This window comes from Solanum stenotomum, chromosome 8 (genome assembly GCF_019186545.1).
Source record: "Solanum stenotomum isolate F172 chromosome 8, ASM1918654v1, whole genome shotgun sequence".
NCBI classification, from domain to species: Eukaryota; Viridiplantae; Streptophyta; class Magnoliopsida; order Solanales; family Solanaceae; genus Solanum; species Solanum stenotomum.
The window spans coordinates 60039716-60056489 of NC_064289.1; the positions used below are offsets into that span (position 1 = coordinate 60039716).

Consider the following 16774-nt stretch of genomic DNA (forward strand, 5'->3'; position numbering starts at 1 on the left):
ATCTAGCCATTCGACCTTCGTGCATGGTGAACGGTCGACCAAGGATATGATGAGAAGAAGGTGTTGGATAAAATATTTAATCAAGTTAGTGACTCGGATTCAAAATTGAGTGAGAACATTGATGTTGCTGATAAGCTACGGAAACAACTGTATGGAAAGAGGTATCTTATTGTCTTAGATGACTTGTGGGACACCGCAACATGGGATGAGTTAACAAGACCTTTTCCTCTAGTTGAGAAAGGAAGTAGAATTATTTTGACAACTCGAAAAAAAGAAGTGGCTTTGCATGGAAAGCTCTACACTGATCCTCTTAATCTTCGATTGCTAAGACGAGAAGAAAGTTGGGAGTTATTAGAGAAAAGGGCATTTGGTAAGGAGAGTTGCCCCGATGAACTATTGGATGTTGGAACCGAAAATTGTAAAGTGCTTCCTTGGGTGGTGGATCTGATTGTTGGAGTCATTGCTGGGAGGGAAAAGAAGAAGACTGTGTGGCTTGAAGTTCTAAATAATTTGCATTCCTTTATTTTCAAGAATGAAGTTGTAGAAATAAGTTATGACCACTTACCTAATCACCTCAAGCCATGCTTGCTTCATTTTGCAAGTAAGTCGAAGGACAGTGCAACGACAAGCTTTGAGTTGAAAGCTGTATGGGTTGCTGATGGGTTTGTGGAACAGACAGAAATGAAGAGTATGTGAAGATTTATTTGGGTTCCGTTTATACATCTGGTCCACCATAGACTCACGGATTTGAATGTGACTGCAGGTGCTAGATTATATTGAAGATATCAGTCTTGAGGAGATGGCCAACTATTGTAAGGACCTTACCTTGAAGAGCATAATTAGAGAATTTCCTTATGTGAAAAAACTGAATGTATCCTTGACAGGGAGAGGCCTTGTTGCTATCTCAGCTGGGTCCACTCGGTTCTATACTTCGGCTGCCAAATGACAAATGCTGCCTTGGTTGCTATTGCAAGGAACCGTCCTAACTTGATCCGATTTCGTTTGTGTTTACTCAAGCCTCAAACTTCTGATTACCTAATCCCTGAAAAGCTCAATGCTGATTTTGGGGCCATCGTCAATCACTGCAAGGGATTGCGGCCACTTTCCCTTTCTGGCGTCCTCACGGATCACATGTTTCATTACATGGGGGCCATGCTAAAAAGCTAGAGATGCTCTCCATAGCTTTTGTGGGGAATGTGATCTAGGCCTCCACTCTGGTTTTGAAAGCCTTTGTAAGGTGGAGACCAGAGACTGACCCTTTGTAAGGCTCTGTTGGTCAATGCTGCAAGGCTGGAGACGATGCGATATCTTTGGATGTCTTCTTGTTCAGTAAGTTATGGAGCATGTGAGCTGCAAGATGAGAGCGGTCATCTGGATACAAGGCTAGAAAGTTGCCCTGTCGAGAAACTCTACATATACAGGACAGTGGCAGGACGGAGGTTCGACAGCCTGATTTTGTTTGGACCGTGGACGGAGATTCACCAGAATCAACGTCCTATAGAACAGGGAATTGCTCCATGGCTTCTGTATAGGAAAAACTGCAGGCATCAGTTCTACATTGATCTTTCTCCACACGTTTTTGCTCGAGCCCCTTGTGTAGTTTTAGCGTGCTGGTTCTAGTCGACGGAACATGGGAGTTAAAGGATATTGGAGAAGGCATTTGAAGCTCATACACCATCAATTTCTCCCTTGACCGAGGGATTAGTAGTACAAATACTATTATGTTTTTGGATGGGTAATATTATGAGCATGTTCAATTTGCTCCTCTAATGAAAATGTTGTCATGTACTCTTTTTGAAGACTAATTACATTATGCAATTGGAATTCAATCTGTTGGAACTTTCTAGCAATAAACAAGCACAGTATATTGAAATTTGAAAAAAAAAATGTATTTGGGCAAAAGTTGAAAAATGTTATTTGAATATTGGAGTGATAGTTGGACATGAATATAACTTCAGGGTGTCTTAGTTGGTCAATGAAGTGGTTGAGAAACGAGAACTATTGATTTTTGTGAGTGATTCCAAGTGAAAAACAAGTATTTGGACATGAATATAACTTTGGATCTCAACAAGGAAATATTGATTTTTTGTGAGTGATTCCAAGTGAAAAACAAGTATTTGGAGTTTTCTGAATTTTGGAATATTCTAGTTAAATTTGGGCGGAGAATTGTAACAATTCATGTCCATATGTGATGTCAGAATACAACTCCAAACAATCAAGTTAAAATTACACTGTTCTTCGTACATTACATATAAGTGTTATAATTCAGGCATATATTGAGATAAGCAAATTTCACAAGCTAACATTAATCTCCACAATTCTAAATGAACTTGTAATATGAATATTAGGTATGTTATTCTAACCAAACGACGTATTAATTTTATACATGAATAGCTTTTTTCTTATCCACCTACCAAACGTTGTATTAATTATATACATGAATACCTTTTTCCTTTTCCACCTACCAAACGTCGTATAACTCATACGGACTCTAGTACATGGATAAGACTTGTTTCATACAACTACCAAATGACCATTAATTATAGCATATTGGATTTTGCTTCTAGCATGGTTGCCTCTTTATGTTTTTTGAAATATGCAGTATAAGAACCTTTAACTAAGAAATTATAAGAATGTCCAACAAACAAAATAGTGTCAAAAAAAAATAAATGGAGGAAGTGATATAAAGTGAGCAGAATATTGAAAGTTTGATTAATTTTCTTATATTTTTCCTTTGTGACAGACAAGTGAGTCCCCTTTGTAATTCAATCATGCTTTTGCTTTCTTACTTTTTTGAAATAATACTATGCATCATATTTGATCTTAATTATTCCTCTGTTTATTTCCAGAATTTTGATCTCTATTGATCTAATAACAAAGCAAGCAGAGGATATATAGTTTCATCAACTAAAAAGGTTAGTCAACTCATCTAATAATTTGCTACTCTCATCTCTATTGAAGTAAAAATATGGAAAAGTAGAAGTGATGTAAGAAAAATAAAAGAACTTTGGTAGGTTAGTTGGATCTCACAAAGAGAGAGGTAAACAAAATGCAGGAGAAAGAGAGAGGGCTAAATACTTGCTCACACCACCGATTTACAACAAATCAATAGATGCACGACATTATCACTTAATTGTGGTTAGTTAATGTATACTTTCACCTCATTAATTATTACTTACCCATGATAAGTTGTATTAGTTTGGTATTAATATCCAGTGCGGGTGAATTCTTACCGGGTGAGAGGGAGGGTGTTGGAGAGTGCGGAGTGAATAGAAGTAGATCTTTTAGATTTTTTCTAAGATGACGAAAGATTCCCCTCACTAATGAAAATATATTACTATACGCTATTAGAGATAGAAAGGTTCGGTGCCAGTTGGTCTCGTTTCTGGATGAACCCCATTTTTACAAGTCATTTTCTTCTTCATATAGGTTGGAAAAGATGTTTCCTGGACTTCCTCCTCTTGAATCTCTATCATCTATCCAAGCATTGTGCTGAAAAGATGTTTCCTGGAGTGACTCTGATAAAATCAACACTCTGTGATCAGGAACAATCGAATTCCTCCATTGATGAACATTGAGTTCATATGAGAAAGGAAGAAGAAGATTCTGGAAGAACTACATAAGGAATGTGTTTCATTGAATATGAATTAAAAAAGTAGTAAACATTTACAATGTGACTCTATATATATACAATCACTAACAGAGTACAACTGGAAATTAACTAACTAACAACTTGACAAATAACAACATGACACTAACTACACTAACTAATTTCACTGTGCATAACTAAATTTTACTGTACACAACTAACTAATGGACTCTATACTTTATATTCTCATCACCCCCCCTCAAGTTGGAGGTAAGTGAGTTTACAGACAACTTGTGTAATAGTGAAGTATGCTTAACTCCAGTCAGAGCCTTTGTAAAAATATCTGCCAGTTGTGAGTCTGTGCAAATATGATGAAGTGTGATCAGGCCCTGTTGAAGTTTATCTCTAACAAAGTGGCAATCAATTTCGATATGTTTGGTTCGTTCGTGAAAAACTGGATTCTTGGCAATATGTACTGCAGCTTGGCTGTCACAGAAAACCTGTATTGGTAAGGGGCATTGCACAGACAATTCAGTTAGTAACCTTTCAAGCCAAACCAGTTCACCTACTACTTGTCGCACAGCTCTGTATTCTGCCTCTGCAGAGGATAATGAAACAGTGGCTTGTTTCTTAGACTTCCAGCTGATAGGACTGTCAACCATAAGCACTAAATAACCACTAACTGACTTCCTTGAATCAGGACAAGCATCCCAGTCTGAGTCACAATATGCAGTGATGGTAAGGTCAGGCTTGTTTGAGATGAAAATTCCCATTGTAGGATCTTGTCTCAGGTATCTAAGGACATGATAAGCTGCTGTTAAATGTGGTTCCTTGGGTGTTTGCATGAATTGACTGAGGTGTTGCACACTGTAGGCTATATCCATCCTAGTATTTGTAAGAAAATTGAGCTTCCCGACCAACTTCCTGTAAAGAGTGGGATCTGATAGAAGCTTCCCATCAGTGGCCCTTAGCTTTTCAGTGTAATCAAGTGGTGATGCAGCAACCTTGCAGTTCAAAGAGTCAAATTCCTTTAACAGATCAGTAGTGAACTTTTTTTGTGAAATAAGAACACCATCAAGTCTGTACAATATTTCTAATCCTAGGAAGTAGTGCAGTCTACCAAGATCTTTTATTTTGAATTGATCATTCAAAAAGGATTTCAAAGAGTTGATTTCCTCCTGATCAGTTCCAGTCGGAATCACATCATCTACATAAATGGCAACAAACACCAAAGAGCTTCCCTTCCTCTTATAAAACAGTGAATAATCACTATCTGAATGTGTGTATCCTTTAGAACAAAGGCTGCTGGCCAATTTGTCATACCATTGCCTACTAGCTTGCTTTAAACCATACAATGACTTTCTCAACTTGCACACCATATTTTGACTGTCCACAGGAAGACCCTGTGGCAATTTCATATACACTTCCTCATTCAAATCACCATGAAGGAAGGCATTATTGACATCAAGTTTATACAAATTCCACCCCCTCTTGACAGCCAAGGTGATGAGGGTCCTTACAGTAGTCATTTTAACCACAGGAGAGAAAGTTTCATTGTAATCTATTCCAGCCTGCTGAGTATAGCCTTTAACCACCAGCCTGGGCTTGAACCTTTCCACACTACCATCTGCCTTATGTTTGATTTTGTACACCCATTTACAACCAATTGCATGCTTTCCTTGGGGTAAGGGAACCAGTTCCCATGTATTATTTGCAAACAGGGCTTCAAACTCTTGTGTCATTGCCTTTTGCCAAGCAGGATGCAAGACTGCTTCCTCATAAGAAGAAGGTTCACAATCATGTGAAATGGTTCCAATCAACTGCTGACTATCAGAACACAAAGAGGTGAAGCAAACACTATCATGGTTGGACATAAAAGAGGTGAGGGAGTGATGGGAACTTGAAGCATCTGGAGAGGAGTGCAGGTTAGGTAGAGTGTAATTGTACTGTTGCAGATAGTGAGGGTTATGAAGTGACCTAGTTGTTCTTCTAAGAGTAGGTACATTATCACAAGAGGATATGGGTGCAGGTATGGGTTGTGAGGGGATTAATGAGTTGATCGGAGGTTGAATATCAGGAGCTATGGTTGAGACTGTGTCTTCATCATGGGATGTGTTACTGTCCAGAGATTCATCATTAAAAAAGGTGTTTGTCGAAGTAGGTATGTAAGGCAAGTTGTTGGAGTGGTGAACCAGGAATTTTAAAACAGAAGGAAAGCTAGAACCATCAGGAGCCAGTACAAAAGGAAACACAGACTCATGAAAAATAACATCTCTAGAGACATGAACTCTTTTGGTAACTAAATCTAAAACCTTGTACCCTTTTGTATTGAAGGGATATCCAACAAAAATGTGTGGTGTTGCCCTAGGCTCAAACTTATCTTTATGAGTTTTCAAAGTAGTGGGAAAGCATAGGCAACCAAAACTTTTAAGATGAGAATATGTGGGTTGTGTATGATACAACAATTCATAGGGGGTTGTTGACACCCAATTTTGACCCTCCCCGATAAGAATTAATCATCGAGCTTCCTAAATTCCAAACGATTTGAAATAATTAGTTTTTATAAAGCTCAAAATATTTTCAAGTTACTTTTAATTAATTTTATAATTTTTATAATTTTTGGACATATATATATATATATATATATATATATATATATATAATAATTATGTATATAATTAATATATTTTATGATTATTCAAAAATCCTCTCAAAAAGATTTTGTTTAAATTGAATATTTGGTTAATTAGTTCAGTTATATAATAGTTTATATTTTAAATTATTTAGTTTACATTTGAGTTAACTATTTTATTTCGTTAAGATTAAGAAGCTCGTTAATTAATCAATCTTAATTCATCGTATTTAGATTCTAGCCAGATTCACTAAATTAATTCAAGTCGGTTATGTTTTAAATTTTATATGGTTGCAATTATAATCTACTTAGCCATTTTTGTTCTACCCAATTTTGAACCCAATTCCTCCAATCCAAATTATCCAACTTTAACAATAAACATATTCCAATCCAACAGCCCAATACCCATTCTCAACCCATTAACTAAACTCACCAACCGCACCCTCTTCTCCTCTCCATCTCTTATTATTTATATTGTGTTATTTGACTAACTTTGATCATTTTATGGTTTAATTTAATTAAATCCCCGTAGATAGCCATTTCATTTTTATCTTATTCAAATTAAAATATCTATGTTTTATACTTAGCGCTATTTTATTTAGTCTTGTCACTTAAATTATTCCCCCTTTAGAAAATTTCTCTTTAATTCATTCCCCCTGAGGATAAATAAAATGATAAAAATAATAATAGTAATAAATAAATAAGTTAAAATAAATGAGTTCTTTTACTTAGTTAAAATTTCAAAAAATTAGTTAAAATAAATGAGTTCTTTTGCTTAGTAAAAATTTAAAAATTAGTCAAAGTAAATGAGTTCTTTTATTTAGTTAAAGTTCTCAAAAATTAGTTAAAGTAAATAAGTTCTTTTACTTAGTTAAAGTTTTCTTTAAAAAAAAATAGTTAAAATAAAATGAGTTCTTTTACTTAGTTAAAAAAATTTAAATTAGTCAAAAATCACTTTTAGTCAAATCGCCGGTCAACCGCAAGTTAGCGGGCATTCCGAGGGACTAACACCTTCTCGGAATGTACATTTGAACTCGAACCCTTTTTCAATCGATTTTATCTGTTTAAGTCTTTTGAAAAATCTTGTAGTTTTTGCTAAAAAAATTAAGTGGCGACTCTATCCTTTTGGAAACTCGATTTCTCTTAAACCATAAGTTTAATCGGTTTTTCAAAAACTCAGTCATTTTCCTTTTATATATATTTTTAAATAAAACATAAATGGCGACTCCGCTAGGGAGGGTCAAAATTGGGTGTCAACAGGGGTTTTATTCTGTAAAATCTTGGTAGGCAATCTATTAATGATGTATGTGGCAGTGAGGACACATTCTCCCCAGTATGGCATAGGCAATTTGGACTGAAATAAGAGTGCTCTTGCAGTTTCAAGAAGGTACTTGTGTTTTCTCTCAACTACACCATTTTGTTGAGGTGTGTAGGGACAAGACTTTTGGTGTATTATACCTTTCTCTTGGAAAAAATGAGTGGATTCTGTAGAGGTGAATTCCAGACCATTATCAGACCTGATAATTTTCAATTTGGTCTGAAATTGGTTTTCCACAAGTGATACAAAAGCTTTGATTGTTTGTAAGGCATTGCTTTTACACCTCAGCAGTTGTGTCCAAGTAGATCTAGTGAAGTCATCTACCATGGTCAAGAAATAATGATAACCATCATGGGTAGGAATGTGGTATGGTCCCCATAGATCAACATGGAGCAACTCAAAAACTGTGGTGCTGTTGGTTGTACTTTCTGGAAATGACATTCTAGTTTGCCTAGCCATAGGTCATATGGCACAAGTAAAGGGTTGTCTAGGTGAGAAATGAATAGGTATAGCTTGGATGCCTCTCATCTTTACAAAAGGTACATGGCCTAGTCTAGCATGCCACAAAAGTTCATCTCCATGAGAGTTATCAGACTTAACAACAAAAGAAGAACAATCAGTGATATGACATGGAGAATCAAAACTAGAACAAACATCTTTATTGACAGAGAATGACTGTTTTACAGTAGATGGTGCTGAAACATCATTACATTTGACTAAGGAAGAGATTGTATGACAATGACTTGAAGAGGCATGAGATGTCCTGGTCCTAATAGGAGATGGACAACAGTTGTGACACTTTGAACACAAGAAATACAAACCATTCTTGGCTCTACCAAGTTCCAGAGGGCTCTTCAGAGAAGGGCCCTGCAGTAAACATGAAACACTGTTAAAACTTGCTACACCTTTGAGTTGAAACACTAAGCAATGAACTGAAATTAGATTGAACTTGAAACTAGGCACAAAAAGCACTTTCTGCAGAGTCAAAACTGGACCTAAACAAACATCACCACTTTCAGTTACTTTAACTTTGTAACCATTTGGTAAACTAATAAGGAAAGGAGATGGTAGTGGTCGAATGTTTGTGAGTGTGGTTTTATTATAGGTCATGTGATGTGATGCTCCTGAGTCTATGATCCAAGAATCATCAGTTAACTTTGCACATTTACAAGAAAGATCCCCTATCTCAGTAATAGAGGAATAGCAAACAAGTATACCTGCAAGGTTCACAGCTCCACTTAGCATGTTCTCTGAATTATTTGTAGTTCCATGTTCAACCTGCAGTGATCCTAAGAGATTAAGCAGTTGTTCATACTGATTTTTGGACAAGTTCAATGGCATTTGCCTGTTCAACCCAGGATCCCCTTCACATCGACTCCCAGCACTCTCAGAAGTACATGCATTTGCTGCAGAGACAACATTTTTTCCCTTTGAGAATTTAAAATTTGGTGGATATCCATGAAGCTTATAGCATCTGTCTTTTGTGTGGCCTGTTCTCCTGCAGAAATCACAAAACAAAGAAGTCCTGCTGGTACTGGAGTTTCCTCTGAACACATTTGTGTTGTTCGAATTTTCAGTTGTTCCTGCACTTTCTCTAGATGAATTATAGATGGTTCTGGGTCCTCCTTTAGTACCTACACTGTTGTAAGTTGAAGCAAAAGCATTCAAAGAGGTTGAATCCAAAGCAGTGTGGTTATGAGGCTTCACTTCTCTTTGTTTTTCCTCTTGAGACAATATGGCAAAAGCCTGTGCCATGCTAGGTAGGATGCTCATCATGAGAATGTGTCCCCTGATAGCAGTATACATTTCATTCAGCCCCATCAGAAAGTGTATAAGTCTTCTATCCTGTTCAGCCTTGACTAATTTTACCTTTCCACCACAAGTGCACACACAGTTGCATTGAGAACCTACATCAACAGTGCTCATTTCTTCCCAGAGTTTCTTCATCCTCGTATAATATCCAGTGATATCCAAGGTACCTTGGACAAGATCATTTATCTCTTTTTGAAGTTGATACAACTTGCAACCATTGGTTTGGTCATACCTCTCTTCCAATTCACCTCACAATTCTTGTGCATTACTAACATATTGTAGGCTATCTCTTAGATCTGGTGATAGAGAATTGAGAATCCCAGAGGTTACCATGTCATCACACCTTTCCCACTGCTGAAAACTAGGATCAGTAGGATCAGGTCTCACAATTTTTCCATTGATAAATCCTGTCTTACTCTTAACAGACAAGGCTCTAAGAACAACTCTCCTCCAAGATCTATAACCAGTACCATCGAAAACAGCAGGCAACAGAGACGAACTTGCATTCTCAGATGGATGCAAGTAGAAAGGGCTAGGGATGTCCATCCTAACAGTGGATGTGGAACTAGTCTGAACTGGATCAACTTGGTTATCAACCATGGTGAAATCAGATCTCGATGGAATTCAGAATTGAAAACAGGAAGAAAAAAAATGAAATACAATTTGAGCAACAACAGCTGAAACTCAGAATTGAAAAGAGACTTGAAAACAAAATCGAGGATAGAAGTGCAGGAACAATGTCGATTTGATTATTAACAATCTGAAAACTCAAAATTCAACCATGAATTTGATATGAAAAACTCACAAACTGATGTAGATGCGGAAAAAGGAGCAGGATCTATGTCCAGTGCTTTGATACCATGATAAAATCAACACTCTGTGATCAGGAACAATCGAATTCCTCCATTGATGAACATTGAGTTCATATGAGAAAGGAAGAAGAAGATTCTGGAAGAACTACATAAGGAATGTGTTTCATTGAATATGAATTAAAAAAGTAGTAAACATTTACAATGTGACTCTATATATATACAATCACTAACAGAATACAACTGGAAATTAACTAACTAACAACTTGACAAATAACAACATGACACTAACTACACTAACTAATTTCACTGTGCATAACTAACCTTTACTGTACACAACTAACTAATGGACTCTATACTTTATATTCTCATCAGACTCAATATGAGGTTCTTCAGAATGTATGTGGCAACATAAGAGATTTACATGGATTGATAGTGAATGGTTGCATTAAACATGAGATGGTTGAGAATGTCTTACCTATGTTTCAATTGATGGCTGAGAGAGTAGGACACTTCCTTTGGGAGGATCAGACTGATGAAGACTCTCAACTCTCCGAGCTAGATGAGGATGATAGAGACTCTCGACTCTTCAAGCTAGCACATCTACTCTCGAAGATTGTTCCAACTGAACTGGAGGTTATGCACATATGTTATACAAATTTGGAAGCTTCAACTTCAGCAGAAGTTGGACACTTCATTAAGCTCGATTTGAGATGAAATCTGGCAATAGCTCTAGGGCATCGTACTCAGGGTATACGCACTCAGCTCGCTCAGGATGCCGACAACTTACTACTGGGAATCGTGGGTTCCGTCGAGCTTCTCATAGAAATACAAAAACGTATCGCCCACTTCCCCTGGAAACCTCACCGGATATTCTCAGAGAATATCTGATTCATCTACAAGAGCATATGGTAACTGTTATTACCCCTATCACTTTAGGGGCTTGAAACATTCATGTCATGATGGAATTCCTATTGATTATTCTTTCGGATATGCCCAAGGACTTTATTCATCATGACAAACTTTTTGATCTCTTGGCTCGTGTTGGAGCACTTACCAGGGAGGTATCAACTCTTGTACGCGACTTGGAAGAGAAATTAAGGAATAAAGAGGGTAACGACCAAACAAATCGTGCAACCCTAGACTTGCTGGAAAATATTGAACTCCTCAAGAAAGATCTCAAACATGTTTATCTGAAAGCCCTGGATTCATCTCAATGTTGCTTCCCCATGAGTGATGGACCACTCTTCATGCATCTGCTGCACATACACTTAAATGGTTTGTTAGATTCCAATGCTTATTCAATTGCTTTGATAAGGGAAGAAATTGAGCTGGTGAAGCAAGACCTAGAATTCATAAGATCGTTCTTGGTGAATGTTGAGCAAGGATTGTATAAAGATCTCTGGAAACGTGTTCTAGATGTGGCTTATGAGGCAAAAGATGTCATAGATTCAATTATTGTTCGAGATAATGGTCTCTTACATCTTATTTTCTCACTTCCCATTACCATAAAGAAGATGAAGCTTATCAAAGAAGAGGTCTCTGATTTACATGAGAACATTTCCAAGAACAGAGGTCTCATCGTTGTAAACTCTCCCAAGAAACCAGTTGAGAGCAAGTCATTGACAACTGATAAAATAATTGTAGGTGTTGAGGAGGACACAAACTTGATACTTAGAAAGCTCACCAGTGGACCGGCAGATCTAGATGTCATTTCGATCACTGGTATGCCGGGTTCAGGTAAAATTACTTTGGCATACAAAGTATACAATGATAAATCAGTTTCTAGTCATTTCGACCTTCGTGCATGGTGCACAGTCGACCAAGAATATGATGAGAAGAAGTTGTTGGATAAAATTTTCAATCAAGTCAGTGACTCAGATACAAAATTGAGTGAGAATATTGATGTTGCTGATAAGCTACGTAAACAACTGTTTGGAAAGAGGTATCTTATTGTTTTAGATGACGTGTGGGATATTAATACATGGGATGAGTTAACAAGACCTTTTCCAGAGGTTGAGAAAGGAAGTAGAATTATTTTGACAACTCGAAAAATGGAAGTGGCTTTGCATGGAAAGCTCTACACTGCTCCTCTTAATCTTCGATTGCTAAGATCAGAAGTAAGTTGGGAGTTATTAGAGAAAAGGGCATTTGGAAACGAGAGTTGCCCTGATGAACTATTGGATGTTGGAACTGAAATAGCCGAAAATTTTAAAGGGCTTCCTTTGGTGGTGGATCTGATTGCTGGAGTTATTGCTGGGAGGGAAAAGAAAAAAAGTGTGTGGCTTGAAGTTTTAACTAATTTGCATTCCTTTATTTTCAAGAATGAAGTGGAAGTGATGAAAGTTATAGAAATAAGTTATGACCACTTACCTGATCACCTGAAGCCATGCTTGCTTCATTTTGCAAGTAGGCAGAAGGACGATGCAACGCGAATCCTTGAGTTGAATGCTGTATGGGTTGCTGAAGGGTTTGTGGAGAAGACGGAAATGAAGAGTATGGAAGAAGTGGTGAAGATTTATTTGGATGATTTAATTTCCAGTAGCTTGGTAATTTGTTTCAATGAGATAGGTAATTACCCGACTTGCCAACTTCATGATCTTGTGCATGACTTTTGTTTGATAAAAGCAAGAAAGGAAAAGTTGTTTGATCGGATAAGTTCAAGTGCTCCATCAGATTTGTTGCCACGTCAAATTACCATTGATGATGATGAGGAGCACTTTGGGCTTAATTTTGTACTGTTCGGTTCAAATAAGAAAAGGCATTCTGGTAAATACCTCTATTCTTTGACCATAAATGGAGACGAGCTGGACGACCATCTTTCTGATACATTTCACCTAAGACACTTGAGGCTTCTTAGAGTGTTGTACCTGGATCCCTCTTTTATCAATGTGAAAGATTCTTTGCTGAATGAAATATGCATGTTGAATCATTTGAGGTTCTTATTCATTGGGACACAAGTTGAATCTCTGCCTTTGTCTTTCTCAAACCTCTGGAATCTAGAAATCCTGTCGGTGTATAACGATGGATCAACCTTGGTACTATTACCAAGAATTGGTGATCTTGTAAAGTTGCAAGTGATGTCCGCGAGTGCTTGTTCTTTCTTTGATTTGGATACAGATGAATCAATAGTGATAGCAGAGGACACAAAGTTAGAGAACTTGAGAATGTTAGGGAAACTCATGCTTTCCTGTTCGAAAGATACAGAGGATATTTTCAAAAGGCTTCCCAATCTTCGAGAGCTTGCATTTGAACTCAAGGAATCATGGGATTATTCAACAGAGCAATACTGGTTCCCGAAATTGGATTGCCTAACTGAACTAGAAGACCTCACTGTAAGTTTTGAAAGTTCAAACACAAATGACAGTGGGTCCTCTGCAGCCATAAATCGGCCATGGGATTTTCACTTCCCTTCGAGTTTGAAAATATTGTCGTTGAATGACTTTCTTCTGACATCCGATTCACTATCAACAATAGTGAGACTGCCCAACCTTGAAGAGTTGTCCCTTTATGATACAATCATCCATGGGGAAGAATGGAACATGGGGGAGGAAGACACCTTTGAGAATCTCAAATTTTTGAACTTGCATCAACCGACTCTTTCCAAGTGGGAGGTTGGAGAGGAATCCTTTCCTACGCTTGAGAAATTAAAACTATGGAGATGTTGTGATCTTGAGGAGATTCCGCCTAGTTTTGGGGATATTTATTCATTGAAAATTATCACACTTGTAGGCAGCCCTCAACTTGAAGATTCCGCTATGAATTTAAGTAGCTTTTTGAGCATTATTGTTGAAAAGTAGATTGTACTTTGCTGGATAGATTGTATATGATTAAGAAAATTTTGTTACATTTGTTATGAAACATTTTTATGTGACTTTTCTGAGTTTCTTTTAGAAAACTTGCAAGTTTTTAACAAAAATTATAATTTTAAACATTAATCTTGTACACCAAAGTACTATTCTTATCACTGCTTTCTTTACTATTTTGGCAGATAGATTCATTGATTTATGCTTTTGCTTTTCTTACAATAGCAGAATTTTGCTATTGGGTATCTCTTATTCTATGCTTTGTATGTTTTCCATTCTCATTCTCTTTATCTTTTTCTTTGCATTTTCACACACAATAATTTTCTTGTAGACTGCTTATAAGCCATCTGCGGAGACGAATAATAATTAGATTCACAATCACATATTTATAATTATTAAGTCGATAACTTAATACACATGTATAGGATTTTGACAAAAGTTGAGGGATTCATGTGAAATTCACAGATTACGCTGTGATTCACCTATGGCTGTCCAAACCTCCTTTGTGTCAAACTTGGTCTGATGTCCCATCTTATGTGCTCAAAGCACGATCATTCAACCTCAATCAAGGTACTGATCTAAAACGACATTGATACTACTCTGTCACAAACCCAACGAACTTTCATCACAAAAGCTATGCCGTGAAGTGAGCTTATAAGCACTCATGACTTCCTCTCCTGGAACATACAACCCACTTAGGCAGAAATCCCACTCTGAACGAAAATAAGTGTTTGTTTATCAAATTGACTCGTAGTAGAACACTGAAATGCCTCCTTCTAAACGTTCAACAGATGAGATTTCCAGCACTCAAATGAATGAAAGGTTCATATTAATCTTCAAAGAGAATTACAAAAATACATGATCACATGTACATTGACAGCACCATTTCAACAGAAGAATTTCAAGTCACTAGAGAAAGTTAAACTGATACATAATGATACAAAATAGGATACACAGCTGAACACCCCGCTCCCCAAACCCAAAAATACAATAGCTGTCCTTAGTGATATAGCACAACAACAAGAGTTAAACTCATTATTTGGAATTAATTGCTGCGAAGTCGCTCAACAAAGGGTCAAATCGCTTCACTGCCACCATAACCAGCACTGCAACTACACAAGGCTCAAGCAAGTAAACGTGGGTGAAAGACTAACATAGAACTTATACCTGAAGTCTTCCTAAGAAGAAGCCAGAGAGCAATTCCCGTTGCTATATGGAGTCAATGCTGCATCTTCATCAATAATCCAAACAAACCCAGGAGTGTCGAACCTCCTTCCTGACACTGTCCTGTATATATAAAGTTTCTCAACAGGGCAACTTTCTGGTCTCGTGTCCGGATGACCCCTCTCGTCTATAACTTCAACATTAAGCCCTGGCAACTTCTGGGCTAGCAGCTTACATGCTTCAAAACTTACTGAACAATTAGACATCCAAAGGGATCGCATTGTCTCCAGCTTTGCAGCATTAACCAACAGAGCCTCATCCCCAAAAGGGCAGTCTCTAATCTCCAACTTACGGAGGCTCTCACAACCAGAGAGAACATAGTGGAGGCCTAGATCGCTATCCCCCGCAAAAGCTAAGGAAAGCATCTCTAACTTCTTAGCATGGACCCCGATGTACTCAAACACACTATCTGTAAGAAGGCCAGAAAGAGAAAGTCGCCGCAATTCCTTGCAGTGTTGCACAATGGCCCCAAAACCAGTATCAAGTGGTTCAAGGGTTAAGTAATCAGGAGTTCGAGGCTCAATAATACACAAACGAAATCGGATCATGTTAGGACGATTCCTTGCAATAGTAACTAAGGCGTCATTTGTCATTTGGCGGCAGAAGTATAAAACTGACTGAAGCTTAGGGCAGCCCATTGAGACAGCTATCAACCAGATAGCTTGAAAAAAATTGTCAACACGCACTGGGCCCAGAAGATAGTGTCGCGTAGGCTGAAAAGGGGTAGAAAATTATTTATAAAATAAGTTTGGGGGGTAATAGGACCTTAGTATATAGTATAAGTGTGTCTCTGAGATTTCAGGCATAGGTTGACGGGGTACTTATGCATTTTCCCAATAAAAAATTAAGTGAGTAAAACAAGTTGATGAAACACAAAAAATAAGAGGACTAACATTTTCTTGTTCAATTTATAAAAGGAAAAACCAAAAATGAATGGAATGCTAATAGAAGAATGTACAACAGAAGCTAAAAGGACCCACGAGTAAACCTCAAGTAGTGGAAGATGATAAATTCTAGCCTTTAACAATGTATTTGGTCAACATAGCTGTTATTTTATTATTTAATGGGAAAATGCATAAGTACCCCCAGCCTATGCCCGAAATCCCAGAGGCACACCTAACCTTTACTAAGGTCCTATTACCCCCCGAACTTAATGTAACATCCGGCAATGTGAAATAATTGAAGAGGCTTAGAATTGGAAATTTTCATTTTTGGAAAGAATTTAAAGTTTTGGAAATTTTGGCTAAGTATGGAAAAGGTGAGTTTTTGGCCAACTTTGATCAGTTGTAACTTCTAGTTCATGATGAGTTAGAAGTATTTCCAGTTATGGTTGCATAGCACTCGGAACGATCTTTCCAACGCCACCGAGTTTGCTCAATTCCGAGTCCGTATGAGCGAGTTATGACCTTTGAAAGTTGGGCAGTTGACAAGGAAATCCGTCCGGGAATCATTAAGGGCATTTTGGTCTTTTCCCTAGCCTTTTATTTTGGTTTTATAAATGTGTTAGGCTGATCATTTTGATCAGTTTTACCATTTTAAAAGAAGTGAGAGTGAGGGTTTTGAGAGAAGAAGAAGAGAAGAAGA

General features: G+C 37.3%; 2 protein-coding genes across 2 annotated transcripts in view; one reads left to right on the plus strand and one right to left on the minus strand.

The window, feature by feature from the left end:
* Positions 1–11107: 11107 nt before the first annotated feature.
* Positions 11108–16774, plus strand: part of LOC125874002 (putative late blight resistance protein homolog R1B-17) — a gene marked incomplete at its 5' end in the record, with an annotated part of 15758 nt that continues 10091 nt past the window's right edge. The window contains one exon of the mRNA XM_049554806.1: positions 11108–13774. Coding sequence (XP_049410763.1) covers positions 11108–13774 — 2667 coding nt within the window. The remainder of the gene's footprint in view (positions 13775–16774) is intronic.
* LOC125874060 (protein TRANSPORT INHIBITOR RESPONSE 1-like) lies at positions 14996–15837 on the minus strand. Its single transcript, XM_049554867.1, has one exon. The coding sequence runs from the start codon at positions 15826–15828 to the stop codon at positions 15145–15147; it is 684 nt and encodes a 227-aa protein (XP_049410824.1). The 5' UTR covers positions 15829–15837; the 3' UTR covers positions 14996–15144.

Excerpts from the sequence above, each read along its gene's own strand:
- LOC125874060 (XM_049554867.1), bottom strand. The coding sequence starts at position 15,828 with ATGGGCTGCCCTAAGCTTCAGTCAGTTTTATACTTCTGCCGCCAAATG.